This window comes from Cucurbita pepo, chromosome LG20 (assembly GCF_002806865.2).
Source record: "Cucurbita pepo subsp. pepo cultivar mu-cu-16 chromosome LG20, ASM280686v2, whole genome shotgun sequence".
In the NCBI taxonomy this organism is placed as follows: domain Eukaryota; kingdom Viridiplantae; phylum Streptophyta; class Magnoliopsida; order Cucurbitales; family Cucurbitaceae; genus Cucurbita; species Cucurbita pepo.
Window position 1 is genome coordinate 1,831,457 of NC_036657.1, and position 15,337 is coordinate 1,846,793.

Consider the following 15,337-nt stretch of genomic DNA (forward strand, 5'->3'; position numbering starts at 1 on the left):
ACTACCTCAAGTGCTACCTATTTCTCAGAGTTGGTCTCTTCTCGAATCTTTTATGTCCTCTCCCCTCATCCTCACCCGCAGCAAGAGCTTTTCATTTTGTCTCCAATTCGGGCGAGAGAACTGAATGAAATCCTGAACTTGATTCGTCTTGTTTTCTATTCTCCCGTCCTTTCTTTCCCCCTGGCTCGAGTAAGGAAATCAGTCTTAGTGCATCATCACCTGTTAGGGATTCGACATTCGGCGTATCGGGAGCTAAGAAAAAGTGCTCTTATTAGACTTTTCGTTTGACATTTTAGCTGACCATTCAGGGCAAGGTGAGACTGAACAGGCAGAAAGGAAAGAAGAAGAAACCGAAAACCGGAACCGATATGACAGATAAGTTATTATTCTATCGTCATTTAAACCTGTCACGACCATCAATTTTATTTTTAATAAGCCATTTTCCTTGATTTTGGGAGTAGATAATTTTAAGGGGTCTCTAAATCTTTAAAAATGTATTGAATTTTTATGTTATTAAAAGAAATGATTTTTACGTAATTTTACTGGTCAATTTTTAATATAAAAGTCTCCTTTTTAAGGTTTTGAGTTCTAATTTGACCAGTCAAATATATAATTAATTTATTATAATTGTTCTAAATTTAATTGTTTAATGTAATTTTAAATTAATAAGAATTTTGAAGACTATTCACTTAAAACATTTGTTTAATAGTTGAATTAAGAACGCAACTAGTTTGATTTAATCAGTTGACTTGGAAAATAATTATATCATATAAAATGTCGTTTGAAAAAAATATTTGACCAAATTAATTATGCCTTTAACATCATTATTCATTCAAATCATTTATTTAAAATATTATTTTTAATAAAATTAAAATAAATAAATAATTATTTATTTTTTTAAAAAATTAAGATTTACGACTTAATTTTAATATATATTATGAAATAGATGGTTATATATATATATATATATATATATATGTAATTGTATCGAAACTATAATTTTTTTTAAATTAACTATAAATTTGGTATGGTTGGATTCAATTTTAAATCAAGTTGATAACTAAGTTTAAACGAAATAATTGATTATTTAAAAAATTAGTTGTAAAATACTTTGAACAATTATTTTATTTATAATAATCAGTTGTGAAATTTATTGATCAATCTAATATAATATCAATTATGATCAAGTCAAAAGGAGTGGCGTGGTCTTGTGGTGGGCCCCACGTCGAGGTTTGAAAAGCGACGCCGTTTTAAGCCGGCTAGATAATTTAATGTTGCTTTGCCGCTTTGCTTCGCGTTAATTTTTATTATTAATCAATTAAAGGGGTAATTTTGAGAATTAAATCCCATTCTATATTTTTAAATATTTTATTTTGCCCATCAAACTTAATATATATATATAACTGTCTTAAAATTTTAAAATATCTCTTTTAATATTTAAATTTTAAAAATAAGTATTTGATGGTCTATTTTTTATTTAATCCTATTAAGAACAAATTACATAAATTATAACCATCCCGATCATACTTAACCAACCTCACTTGTTTTCTTTACTGCATAAGGACATAAACGAAGTTAATGAATTTCCTTCGAATTAGTGGCCGAAAGTAAACAAACCATCTTCATTCACATATGTGTGGCCGAGTCATTAACATACTTTGGTTCTCAATGAAACCCGTGACCGTACTTCTTGTTTCAAGGAACATTGATTCGAAGCTCGAGTATAATTTGTGCACTGAAATGCTGAGTTACGTGTACGCCTTCATTACCAACGTCTTCAAATCTTAACTTATCATATTAGGTATTTAAGAAACTTTTCCTTGCAACGGCCAAGAACACTAGTTCCTGAGAAAACACGAGCCATCTTTATAAGGGAGAGATTAAGAGGAGTCCACCATTTTTAACCTTAACCATTAGTTGATAACTTCAATTTTGGCATGACCTCGAGGCAAGACATCGAAAAGCCTCAACTTTTAAGTACTCATTTTTGTTTATTATTAAAATTCAATCAGTGTTCTCATTGCGATAATAATGTCATACTCGTATTACCTTAATCTTTCAAATAAGATATGTTTGTAGGTACAAATATCTTTCGATGTCAATAAAGATCTCGAGAGGTCGATTGAACAGAAAGGTCGAGGTTGGTTTTGATTTTTAGACAAAAAAAAAAGAGGCTTTTAACTTCAAGCCTCAACATGTCCAAAACATTTTAGAGACAGAATTCTGGAGTTCTTGGTCGGGCCACCATCCTCGGAGCACAAGTTCGTTCATGTAGCGTTGTCGGCTGCAGTTTCTGACCACCTACGATAGGCCAACGGCGGCGGAAGATGATCGGAAGGGCTTAGTTATTGGCTTAGGCCACCCGCCGCCATAGTCAAAACAGTGTCCTTGGAGGCTCTACAAACTATAGGTCATTAATAAATTCTTCTAATACTTAATTAAGTGGATAAATTTATTAATTTTGATACTCATTTAACTTTGTTAATTACTTCTAATAATAATTTTTTAAGCGCAATTAAGGGTATGTTTGGAGGAATTTAAAGTGATTACGTGGAATTTTAATTTACACACTATTTGTTTGGATAAATAAATTATTAATATAATAATTACTTGGATTTAGTCTTTAAATTTTGTAACAATTTTGTCACGGATTTTTATAAATATAGTTCTTGGATTTTATAATTATTATTTAATGAAATTTTTTAAAAGTTGTTATAAAATTTAAAAAATATATAAACTAAATTGATATATAGGTACTCAATTACCATATATATATATATATATATATATATATATATATATATATAATTATTATTATTATAAATGTTATATATATATATATAGACTAAATTGCTACACACTAAAGTAGGAAATGACCGTATATAATACTAAATTATTACAAAAAAAAAAAAAAAAAAAAAAAAAAAAAAAAAAAAAAAAAAAAAAAAAAAAAAAAAAAAAAAAAANAAAAAAAAAAAAAAAAAAAAAAAAAAAAAAAAAAAAAAAAAAAAAAAAAAAAAAAAAAAAAAAAAAAAAAAAAAAAAAAAAAAAAAAAAAAAAAAAATATATATATATATATATATATATATATATATATATAAATATAAAACTGCGGGCGAAAGAACTTTGCCTCTCTGTACATACCTTTTGGATTGGGCGTTACAATAGGAAGGCGAAATGGATGCTTTGGCCGTATTCGGAACAGGTGCTCCGCCGCTTCTCCGGCCGCGGACGAGAACCTTCTGCAGCTTAACCTACTCTCGGACGACTGCACTGCGCCGCTGCGACCATCTTTCAGCATTCCCTTCGAATTCTCATCTCTTCTACAAATTTACTAGTCGTTCTCGTGCTGCTTCGGTTGTCAATGAATCCTTTATCTTTTTGCCTCATTTGGTTGCCTCACTGGTGTGTTCAATTTTCTTTCTCTTTTTCGTATTGAACTGGCTTTCAATTATTGGCCTGTTTTGAGATTAATCGATTTTGTCTTTTGAGGTGCAGGAGCGAGTCGACCAGACTTACATTATGGTGAAACCTGACGGCGTTCAACGTGGCCTTGTGAGTTTCCTTTTACGACCTGATAATTTAGCCCTTAATTTGTGCTTTTTCCTGCTTTTTCTCTGTGGTTACTGTCGAACTTTGCAATTCAGTGTACTGGAATGTTCATTGTTCATCTCCTGTGCTATTAAGGTCTTAATTCTTGGATATGAGTTCAATTTCGTTGAATAATGTCTAATTAAACAGGAAAAATCTGAAGTAGAAATGAAGGAATCCACAATTTCCTCCGTAATTATAGTGGAGAACTGCTTAACGTGCATTCTGAAGTTTTCTTGCTTTAACTGAGTTGTTTTAGGTTGGAGAGATAATTTCGCGATTTGAGAAGAAAGGATTTAAGCTTACTGGTTTGAAGCTCACGCAATGCTCAAAGGATTTGGCTGAGGTTTGTCCTTGAACGACGTTCATTCTCCATGATGTTTCTGAAGTTCCTTGGAGAATCTGATTTTTGTTCTAATTGTTCAAGCTCAAAAGATCGAAAGTATTTAGAGTCCTACTTTTTAAATTCATTGAAAGATTACTTCATAAGCTAATTGGTCGTTTGAGACTTTCATTAAGCATTCTTGATTAAGATCTTTCTCAGCCATGTTTTTGTTCTCTCTCTCTCTATTAAACTGATCTTATATTATTACAGGAACACTATAAAGATCTTAAGGGGAAGTCCTTTTTTCCTGGTTTAATTGAATACATAACATCAGGCCCTGTTGTGTGTATGGTATGTTTCTCATCTCTATTTCTGCTGTAATTCGAATTCGGCCCATTATAAAAACTAACTATCCCACAACTTTGCGGTCGATGTTGATTGTGTTTATTTAGGCATGGGAGGGTGTTGGCGTTGTGGCCTCAGCACGCAAGTTAATCGGAGTTACGAATCCTCTTGAAGCCGAGCCAGGATCGATAAGAGGGGATCTTGCAATTCAAAAAGGAAGGTCAGACCTTATGAAATTTGATTCATGGTATAATTGTTAAAATGCAATCGTGCGATAAAAAGAACTTATTTGAACATCTTGGCAGGAATGTGATTCATGGGAGTGATAGTCCTGAGAGTGGCAAGCGTGAAGTAGGTAAGAGACACTGTGCTTTTAAAATGGCTTAACTTGTGTACATTCTCGATAATATTGCTATAATCAGTGGATTTGCTATTTTTGTGGTAATTTGTTCTTATTTCTGAGAAAAGAAACTATATGAAACAAATCATTCGTCTTGCACTCATTGAATTGTAGCTGGTAGTCTTTAACTGAACATGGTGGACCTCGGATTTAGGAGCATAAGGGTTATTTCTGCTAATTATCAGTTTCTTTTAGAAGCAGGAAAAAAAAAGAGAAAAAAAAAGAAAGAGGATGGAGTAAGGTTGATGGAAACGAGTCGGAATCAGAAGTTTGTGTAAAATGAAAAGTACTATCTGTGTTTCAGGATTAAGCTCCACTTGAAACTGAAACAGTTTTTCATGTTTTAGCGAAATCTAATTGTCTTCATGTAATAGCTCAAGCTTACCGCTAGTAGATATTGTACATTTTGGCCTGTTACGTATCGTCGTAAGCCTCACGGTTTTAAAATGCGTATGTTAGGGAGAGATTTCCACACCCTTATAAAATGCTTCGTTCCCCTCTCTAGTCAATGTAGGATCTTACAATCCACCCTCTTTGGGTGCCCAGTGTCCTCGCTAACACACCACCCTGTATCTGGCTTTGATACCATTTGTAATAGCCCAAACCTACCGCTAGCAGATATTGTCCGCTTTGCCCCGTTACGTATCGCCGTCAGTCTCATGGTTTTAAAACACGTATGTTAAAGAGAAGTTTCCACACCCTTATAAAGAATGTTTTGTTCCTCTCTCTAACCGATGCGTGATCTCACACTGAACTAGTTTTGTAGCTTAGGGATGCTGCAGTGATTAAGTTTTGAGGTTCATCAGATGACTAACTCTACACCATTAGCTTATTAGCAATTTCTTTAAATGGACTGAGAATTCTTGAGAGTTCATTAGATTTTGCATTATTTTCATGTTGTTCTAAGTCTTCGACTTTCTGTGTATGCAGCCCTCTGGTTCAAAGAAGGTGAATTGGTGGACTGGGAGCCAGCTCTTGCATCATGGCTGATAGAGTGATGTTGCCTATGAAGCCTTCTTGTCCTCGGTGAGAATTGTTGATTATTAATCTTGTTTGTAATCTTGAATTATAGAATAAGATTCCAGTCTAGAGTCCTGTAATAATCTTCCTTACAGACCCGTTTATGCAAAAAGGAGTAAATCCATTTTGAATATCAAGACTCTACAGAAATTTTCATAATGAACAAATAACAGTGGTGGATTAGAAACATCAGTCGTCTCATAATTTAGCTCTATGTTCAGATACACATTGAAAGAGGCAACCGACTCTGGAATGGCTAATGTTTGATCATGCCACCAAGTTAGTTATAGAACTCGATTCCGATGATATAGTCGAAGAACCAATGGATTCTTGCTCTGAATGTAGCTTGATATTATCACTAGACTGAGATGCATTAGAACTTGGTAACATAACCATACAACAAATATCCTCAGTCATCGTCGTCGCCTCCTCCATGATTGTTGAAATTCCTTGAGAATTCTTGTACTTTGAGAATAGGTACTCAACAGAGTTCTTCATCCTACACTGCTGCGTTGAATGTTCTGTTGATTGACAATCCCTGGAAGCTTCATGTGTATAAGTAGTACTTGTCGAATAATCTGAATCTACAGTTATCAAATCTTTTTTAGTTGGGTTGGCTAACTCATGAGAACCCTTTGGAAAACATGCTGGACTGTTGCATGCTTCTGTTTTCATTGCCTCGGTGCGCGACGAACACGAGCAAGAATTGGTTTCTCCATCCTCTAAGGCATCATCCTTGGCCGTGGGTAGGATTGAGTCGAGTTGCGAACCGAGTTTAAGCTTCCTTAGGGTAGTCTCTGCAAGAAGGAACTAAATGATATGTTCAAAAAATTCTATACGATTGTGGTTGTTAATCTGAAATCCATAACTACAACATTATTTCATCCCCCACATCAGATTTTGGCCTGCAGTCTAATTTCAAGAGAGAGTGAAGAATATCATTCATTTCTAGGATAAATAAAAACTTACCGAAGTAAACAGAGAGACCTTTGTTGGTTCCAAAAAACGCAGAAAAAGTTTACATAACTTAGAACTTAACCTCCTTAACAATTCCAAACTGTTATCGAATATGGGCAATGGTTCCTAATTTTATTAAAGACACAATATGAAAAATGAGAGGAGCATAATTCAAAAAATGTAAATTATGAAAAATATTCTTTTAACTATGGGTTAGATTCAATTACACCTCTAAACTTGAAATTTGTTTCAAAACAACCTTCAGATTTTTACCGTTGAATTCATAGATAGCAGATTTTATATCTGTTTATGTGAACAAATCTAAACAAAAACATGAAAATAAATAAAAATTATCTATGAGGCACGCATATTATCGCCGTCCTCATTTCAAATGCACAGTCCTAATTTTTTTTTTTATTTATTTTTTTTTTTTTTTGCTAACACTAACCTCAAATCTACATCCCATATATGTTTAGATTTGTTCACCGTATTAACTTCTTTTGGAAGATGTATAGGCAATCTGGTTAGAGTTCGAGGAATCTAAGCTGGCCTAGCCCATAATTGGAAAATCTAATGTATACCTCACATCTTGATGATGATAAAGTTCCAAAAACATAAGTTCCTGATGTAGCTAGTATGTAAATTTACAAATTGAACAAGTTGATCTTCAGTCAGAAAAGATTTCAAAATTTATTATAATTTAATCAATGAACAAGTTGGATTTCAAATCATTTGTCCAAGATAAACCAAGCTAAGAATCGAAGCCAAACTAAGAATCTATCCTGGAACTCTGACGCTATAACCTGAATGAACGCTCCAGCGCAAATGAGCAATGAACCGGAAAATAGTAGCAAAACCATTCATATTATCACATTTTAATTGAAGTATGAGTTCAAAGGGGAAAAAAAAAAAGAAAGAAAAGAATAAGGGAGACACCGGCAGATTATAAATGTGAATCCATAATTAGATCAAAAAGAAAGATTAAGATAGAGAACGAACCGTAGATGGAGAGACGGTCATCTTTAAGAACCTTGGAAGGCGGCCGCTCCAAGGAATCCACTGAAGAAGACGATCTGACTCTCCCGAACATCGTTTCAATCCGTAAACAACTGACCGCAGAGAGACGAACGCCTCGATGGCTTCCTTTGGAAGAAAAAAAGCAACACGGATTTCAGACTTCACTGGCGCGCTAATGAATCAAGTAAGGGCGGGAAGCTTACTCCACACTCTTTATTTGGTTCATTTGGGCCTACTTGGGCTTATGTAATATGGGCCGTTTCTTTTTTGGGCTTTTTAACCACAGATATGTATATATAACAATTATTTTAAATTTCATAATATTAGCATTAGCTAGATAATTGTGGCTTAGGGATCAAATTTTGATTAAGGTTAAAATTCATTTTTGGTTTATGATTAATGAATTTTATATTGTAACGAAGAGTAATAATTTAGTTAAAATTTAGTCATTTAATATATACCGTGGAAGATATTGATATTATTGAAATTTCGGTATATAGGTAGATCAATAAATTAACTAGAGACCAATGTGCTTATGAACAATCAAAATTAACTCGTTACGTAAACAAAATCAAAATAAATTGTTATCAAAAGAGATGCTTGTTCCTTTCTTTCTTTGATACGAAACATCACTCGATGAAAAAGAATAAGGGAGAGGTGAACGAGCTCTGGCTCTGGGAGCTTATTGGCTTCAGATAATTTAAAAAAAAACTAGTTCAAAGTTTGTTTGTTCAAGCAACATGATCTCAATCGATCTTATGATAGGAATTCTGGTGGTAGCGGAATTTCATTTTCCGAAATGCTAAGAAGCAACCCGCTTTCCCTCATTCCACTTATACAACCCTCGCCTGTTTGAGTCGTTCGTTCCAAGCAGGTTACAAATTTGGAAGTACAAGGATTCACTTGTTTCAGACAAACGTGTAGAGACTAAATTGTTACTTTTAGGGACTAAAAGTGTTTCCGAACATTAGGTGGCCACGAGTGTCTCTGGGTGTAGGAGATCGAGCTCCTCGATCGTAGAAAAAAGGGCACTTTTTAAAAAATTTATTTTCGAAGTTTTCATTATGATAATATCTTCAAGAAAGAAAAATGTCTTAAGAAAGTAATGGAGTCTTAATTATAGATGTATCAGTCTAATCTAGACAAGAGGCAAGATCATGACCATGAGTTGCCATGGAACACTGAATTAAGAGCAACAGCTAACACAATTGAGCTCAACTTGAAGTAATCAGACAAAACAGCTTCATATGATAAATTGAATGTGTACCTCTCAATTTCATAAACAAGGAGTTCAAGCCATTGTCCTACTAACACCAAACAGATGCTGCAGCTCGGAAAAGCCTATTATGGAGGAGCTCGTACCGGTTAAAGAATGACGACCACGACGATGAATTTGAGTATTTATTTCCATAAGCGGATAAAAAACTGTCAGCATCTCTCACCAATTAGACGCATCCAGATTTGTTCATATCGCTCATCTCGTCAAGAACGAATCAGCTAGATCTCGAAAACAATCTCTTTAAGAATCCACGTTTACGGGTCGTATTCATCTTCCTACCTGAAAGCAAATGAATAACAGACCTAATGAAGTGAAGTGAAATGAAGTTCATTCAACAATCCTTCCAGAAAACGAACAGATGAGTGAGTTTTGTTTTAGACTAAAGAGTTCAAAAGGGTCACCTTCTAGCCTACCAGAAAGCAACAATGCTTCTTCTGCAATGGGTCGCCATTGTTCAGCGCACGAGTAATTGATCCCGAGACCGACACTTAATCCTCTAAGGATTTGGATTGTTCGAAGTATGGAAAAGAGTTCCTCGGGAAACGACTACAGTAGCGAAAGGGAAAAGAAGAACAGTCTTTTCAGTTGATACAAATATACAAATACATATGCCTCTACAGACAAGCACTATCAATTTGCTGTAACAGTTTAAATCCACCGCTAGCAGATATTGTCTTCTTTGGGCTTTCCCTTCGGGCTTTCCTTCAAGGTTTTTTAAATGCGTATGGTAGGAGAGGTTTCCACACCCTTATAAAGAATGTTTCGTTCTCCTCCCCAACCGATGTGGGATCTCATATTTGTAAAGCCTGAACTATACCTTTACACCGACTTTCTTTATTGAAGAGTCCTCTGCAAATGGTTGCATCAACACCTTTCCGGGGGGTAGCCTAGTATCGAACATTACCAGAGCCAACTTAAACAGTTCTTCTTGTACATTTTCACAATTGCTTACGGTATCTATCCCAAGCTCCCTGAAGAACCATTAAGAAATAAAAGGAATTAGTATAAAGATGTTATAGAAGGGGCGAAAACCAGAATTAGCCAAGCGACAAGCTGTTCGTGTGCCGTGGGTAGTTGTTTTGTAAGCCTGTGTCGTAGCAGGGGCTATATTAGTATGTTGTCTGAAATGTTGATGTGAGATCTCACATCGGTTGGGGAGGAGAACGAAGAATTCTTTATAAGGGTATGAAAATCTCTTCCTAGCAGACACATTTTAAAAACTTTGAGGGGAAGCCCGGAAAGAAAAGCCCAAAGAAAACATCTGCGAGCGGAGGGCTTGGAGGGCTTGTAGGCTGTTACAATTAATTTCATGCTTTGGTATTTTGGAATATAACAGGAGTTCTTAGGAGGCGAGGTTTCGAGGACGCTCGAAATAGCTAGTTGGGTTGTTCTTGATCGCGAGATGGGTTGTTCTTGTTATCTTTGTGATCGTTGAGTCAATATTATCACGAGTAAGACATAGTTCTTACACAAGACAGGCCAAGCAGACTATAATAATTACCTGAAGGTTTCAGCTGTTCCTGTGGCATCACCGTCAGCAATATCGAGAACAAGTTTAGCATAACCGAGCCTCAACTGGTCAGGAAGATCTTTCACTTGCCCGTAATCAAGCAACGCTACCTGATAAAACGGAGAAACAAACTACGATTTCAGCTCGATTCATGATCGAAACAGGGAAATTGAAAGTCAAGACATTAAGCTAGCCGATCTAAACGTCACCGAGGTATCAACTCCTGAAATCTCGATCATCTTCCACATACCACATTTATAGTAGTGTGAGAAAGATGCGAGCACGACATGCCACGAAAACGAAAAATTACTATGAGTTTAGAACATGTATAGAAAATTCGAGTAGCGGACTTGCCTCTGAGCCTTTACAGATCAATATATTTCCTGGATGAGGATCTGCATGGAAGAAACCACTCTTCAGAATCATTTGTCCATATGCCAGTGTCAAACTACTAAGAATTTTCCTGCAATATTAAAATTTTCCCTACGTGTTTCAGTAATCTCAGGAGGGATAGAAAATATACTGCTCGATAACTGAAGTGCGTCCCTCAAGGCACGTCTATAAGCTTAATTTCAAAAACCAAAAACGAAACAGTTATCGATCGAGGCCAAAAATTATGTAAAACCTGGAAAATATTAATTTGAGTTCATGAAGAAGTGCACGTTTCTCGAGGTTATAAGACAGAAAATAGAGAAGTAGTCTCAAACACTAACGTCGGATATTAAGTCGACGGGTTTTCATTTCAAAACTAAATTTGTAATCCATACAATTGTTCTCAGTTTGCACGTCAGACCCGAAATTAGGCAATAACTGCAAGGGAAACGTTCGACCGAAAAGAAACTTCGTGGACAAGACGTACAGCCATGTCAATAAAGAAAAAATTCCATTAAAATAAAGAGAAGTTCTCAGTATAAATGCTTACTGCTTTGAAGCTAAAGCTATCCTGCCATTAGCATCTATGCCTCTCTTTGCTATTTCATCGCCGAGATTGAGGATCGGGATTCCATCAATATATTCCATCACCAACACCCTCCTAACCAAACAAAAAAGAGACTCAATCACTAAGATCTCGATCAAGATTGAGCAAAGATAGTTCCCGAACCACCTAAGAAGTACGTTACGCTAGTTTGCTTGAATGGCAAAGAAGTTCGACATCAAACTATGATATAGTTGGAAAGTAGCATTTCAACGTTCTACAAATTCATACAATTCTAAGATGAATTTGTAACTCTATTTTGTTGGAAAAATTGAATAAATTCCTATCCAGACGAAACTTTCCAAGACAAATTATCTGTCCCCAGGATGTATGAAAAGCAACAGAAAAAGTGATGGTCTATGTCTGCTGACCATATTTATGATAGGTCCCGGAGTACAAAGGTGCATGAATGGAAGAATGAGCGGGGTACGGGGGCGGGCGTGTGAAAGGTAGCTTTGTTGTTGTGTCTGGGGCCCAATACGATTCGTTAGAGGGAACCGTGGTATGAGAGGAGTTATAGGCCAGTGTTATTGCTTTCTAGACATTCTCTACTGAGAATTTGGGAGAGGTGGGGAGCTCTTAAACTTCCCTTGTTGCTCTTGTTCATAAACAAAATTGTGGCTATTCTTACATAATCATTAATTGCACGTACCTGGTAACAATGTTCTTAATCACTCGTGGCACCAATACCGGACTCTTTTTGTTGTTGCTACACAGGAAATGACGGATTCTTTCGATAGCATTGGCCTCCCTCTCGAAGTCAAATTCATAACCAATCTTGAAAAGATAAGAAGGAAGAGATTCCAAGATGAGAATCAACATCATGAGAAAGAGGACATGAAAAAGTATGATCTTATGAAATGAAGCAATCAAGAGCCTGAAACAAATGCATTGAAGTTTCAAGAATGAAAACTGCAAGATAGATGCTGCAGCTCTATAGAAGTATATTCACACGAAAGAACCAAAAGAACAACCTAAAAGCTGGGATTGGAGAGAACTCTCACCCAAAAGTCGACCAAAGAAAAGCCTTCCAAGAGAGGCGAAAACTACAAACGTTGTGATTCGAGTACCACTATACTTAACACGAAAAGAATCAAAAGAAAAAAGCTATGTTCAGAACTCCGAAGATTTCGATCTCCAAGAGTTCCACAAAAGGACACGCATAGTGTCACAACCTAACACTGGTTGTGCCCCCAAGTAAGTCATCAGGACAATGACTAGTTTAAGTGGGAGAGAATGTCACAACCTAACTATAAAGAGAGTAGGTTGTTAGGTTGTGACCCTCACGTTGCAATAAGAGAAGCGGCGACCCTCAAGTGACGCCCATTTGGCCATGCGAGGACCTAGACGATCATTATAACCATGGTGGGTTGATTAAGTGGTCAACAAGGGCAACATAACGAAACAACTTAGAGATCAACGGTCAGTTACCGGTTTAAGATACTAAATATTCTATGAACTTTCGTCGGCATGCTTAAAAAGAGAATAGTCTAAAAGCATCATACAAGTGGCAAAAGGAATAACACCATTTTCTGTAATCACAATAAAAAGAGAAGGAATTGCACCTGTTTCTCTATTTCCTTAGTTACAGAATATAGATCAAACTTGATATCTGTCTTTTGCATGTACAAGGCAAAGGCTTGCAAATTACGAATATCGGTCATCATTAGATCTTCGGTTCCCGGATGTTGCACCTACGACGTATGAATAAGGACGGAGTACGAGATTAAGAGACCATAAATTATGAGAATATGATAGGTCTTAAAATTTCCTTACCTTGACCACAACATCATTCTTGTCACCCCTTAGCCTAGCTCTATGAACCTAAATTGAGCACAAAAGATATGTCAGGGATGAACTTTACTAGTTCTTTACAAACACCAAGTACACATTATCAAATAACCTTTCAAGTACATGGAAGCTATTAACCTCTACGAGGTTTTTGAACAAGGGATTGTCTAATAATCAGCAAGAAATATCCATCTTTATGCCAAACAGTGTACTGAACTCATGATTCATTAGATGTCAACTAAGTATAGTAAGTAAATTACTCCTAGTCCTTCGATCATTTAATAACCCGAGTCATTCTTTGATAAATAGTTACTATCGGTCAAGATACCTGAGCAATTGAAGCCGAACCAAGAGGTTCAGGGTCGAATGTTTCGAAGACTTCACCGAGACTTCTATGCAATTCTTTCTCCACAACATGTTGAACAACATCAAAAGGTGTTGCTGGAGCATGATCACAAAGTGTAACAAGCCTCTTCACCCAAGCAGCTGGGGCCAAATCCGGCTTCCCAATAACTTGAGCAACCTCATTCATAAAATTCAGCTCCAATAAGTCAATTGTTCTAATACTAAAACCGTATGATCTGATAAAGGGTCTGTAAACAGCATACCTTAAGGAAGAAACCACCCATATCAGAGCACATAGCATAAATCTTCTCGGCTGCATGTTCATGTTGATTCTCCCACATTGCCTCCTGTTTCTGCACATCCTTCTCGAATTTCACTCGTAGCTGAAGCACCTACAATACCCACAAAGCAAATTAAACAGCCAATTAACTAAAACAATTGAACATTACACGCATAAACACAGACCTTGTAGCCAGTGTAGATGTCTGCAACACGGACCCAGAATTGGAAAGAACGCTCCCAAGGTCTGAACTGCGTGGAGAGCTTCTGTTGAACATCGCTGAAATCAAAGCGAGGGAACATGGTGGATTCCTAGCTCCTATCTGAAAATGGACCTCTCATTTTAGTGCTTACCAACCCTTTGATGATACTCTACACACGCGTGACTATGGACGACGGCTTGGAAGGAAACAAAAGAGTGCCCCTGTTCGAAAACCAAGTGGGTCGATGGCCCATTAATGGGTTGTATAGAACTTCAGAAATTGTGGCGGAGAAAGCGTGGCAAATCCTCGCATAGGGCGCGATGTTGCTTCAGTTGCGTTTTGGAGTTCATTTAAGGAGAAATTCCCAATTCGTGATCCAAACCCAATCCTCCTCCCGTCACTTCAACCTTTTATGTCACTAGTTTCGTCACCAGCTGAAATAATTTGTTAGGTTCTGTCACGCCCAAAATGTTAACATAAAATTTATAACCCACACCAAACCTTTAGAATTCTATACCCTTTTCAAACCTTTTTTAATACACACGTTTCTTCCTCTCATTACCTCCCTCTAGGTTCACTAATAACTTAGCACATATTTTCGCTTATTCCATTTAAAATCTGTCACAAATCACATAAAAAAAATTATTGTTGTCCAAAAACTAGTTTATTAGATTTTAAAAACGCATCTATTAAAGAGAGGTTTATGCACATTTATAAAGAATGTAGGTTCCGCTCTTCAACCAATGTGGGATCTCACAATTCACCGTTTTATGCACCTTTATAAAGAATGTAGGTTCCGCTCTTCAACCAATGTGAGATCTCACAATCCACCGTTTTATGCACCTTTATAAAGAATGTAGGTTCCACTCTTCAACCAATGTGAGATCTCACAATCTTTGGAGTCCAGTATCATTGTTAGCACACCACCCAATGTCTGATACCATTTGTAATAATCCACCGCTAGCAAAATGTTGTCTGCTTTGACCCGAGGTAGAAATGTTATTTATCCCAAACTAATAAAGAGTAGCAGTAAATAATTCCCCATTTAAGAGTTCAATAAATATCCAAAGTACATTTGCATTTGCAAGCACTTTTAAGTTCAATGAATATCCAAAGCACATATGCCTAACATTACAAGCTATTTGCCACAATTTCTGGCTCTTGGAGATTGAACCTACAGCTGAAAGGTATGGGCATTGCATTTACAGCATCATCGTCAAGCAAGGAGCTTGGTAATCCTGGATCAAAAATAGCATTCCTACCACTAGTTTGAAATAAGCAAAGAGTTTAATCACCGTG

General features: G+C 36.1%; 3 protein-coding genes across 4 annotated transcripts; 1 reads left to right on the top strand and 2 right to left on the bottom strand.

Annotated features, from left to right (window-relative positions):
• The first annotated feature begins 3,101 nt into the window (after window positions 1-3,101).
• LOC111782527 (nucleoside diphosphate kinase-like) lies at window positions 3,102-5,848 on the top strand. The gene is made up of 7 exons (XM_023663288.1): window positions 3,102-3,405; window positions 3,499-3,555; window positions 3,851-3,937; window positions 4,187-4,267; window positions 4,369-4,481; window positions 4,567-4,616; window positions 5,592-5,848. Exons 1-7 carry the CDS (start codon window positions 3,178-3,180, stop codon window positions 5,657-5,659), a joined length of 684 nt encoding a protein of 227 aa, XP_023519056.1. The 5' UTR covers window positions 3,102-3,177; the 3' UTR covers window positions 5,660-5,848.
• LOC111782528 lies at window positions 5,841-7,820 on the bottom strand. The gene is made up of 2 exons (XM_023663290.1): window positions 7,638-7,820; window positions 5,841-6,478 (listed from the first exon to the last, which is right to left on the bottom strand). The coding sequence occupies exons 1-2, from the start codon at window positions 7,726-7,728 to the stop codon at window positions 5,949-5,951; spliced, it is 621 nt and encodes a 206-aa protein (XP_023519058.1). The 5' UTR covers window positions 7,729-7,820; the 3' UTR covers window positions 5,841-5,948.
• Window positions 7,821-8,749: 929 nt separating this feature from the next.
• On the bottom strand, window positions 8,750-14,432 carry LOC111783262 (uncharacterized protein slr0889). Of its 2 annotated transcripts, none has more exons than XM_023664178.1 (12): window positions 14,022-14,432; window positions 13,820-13,948; window positions 13,540-13,734; window positions 13,197-13,244; window positions 12,986-13,114; window positions 12,073-12,197; window positions 11,367-11,477; window positions 10,799-10,907; window positions 10,436-10,554; window positions 9,752-9,905; window positions 9,348-9,480; window positions 8,750-9,213 (listed from the first exon to the last, which is right to left on the bottom strand). In XM_023664178.1, exons 1-12 carry the CDS (start codon window positions 14,136-14,138, stop codon window positions 9,149-9,151), a joined length of 1,434 nt encoding a protein of 477 aa, XP_023519946.1. In that variant the 5' UTR covers window positions 14,139-14,432; the 3' UTR covers window positions 8,750-9,148. The 2 variants fall into 2 exon arrangements, with proteins under 2 accessions (XP_023519946.1, XP_023519945.1); XM_023664177.1 differs by having other exon boundaries at window positions 9,336-9,480; window positions 14,022-14,430.
• Window positions 14,433-15,337: the final 905 nt, after the last annotated feature.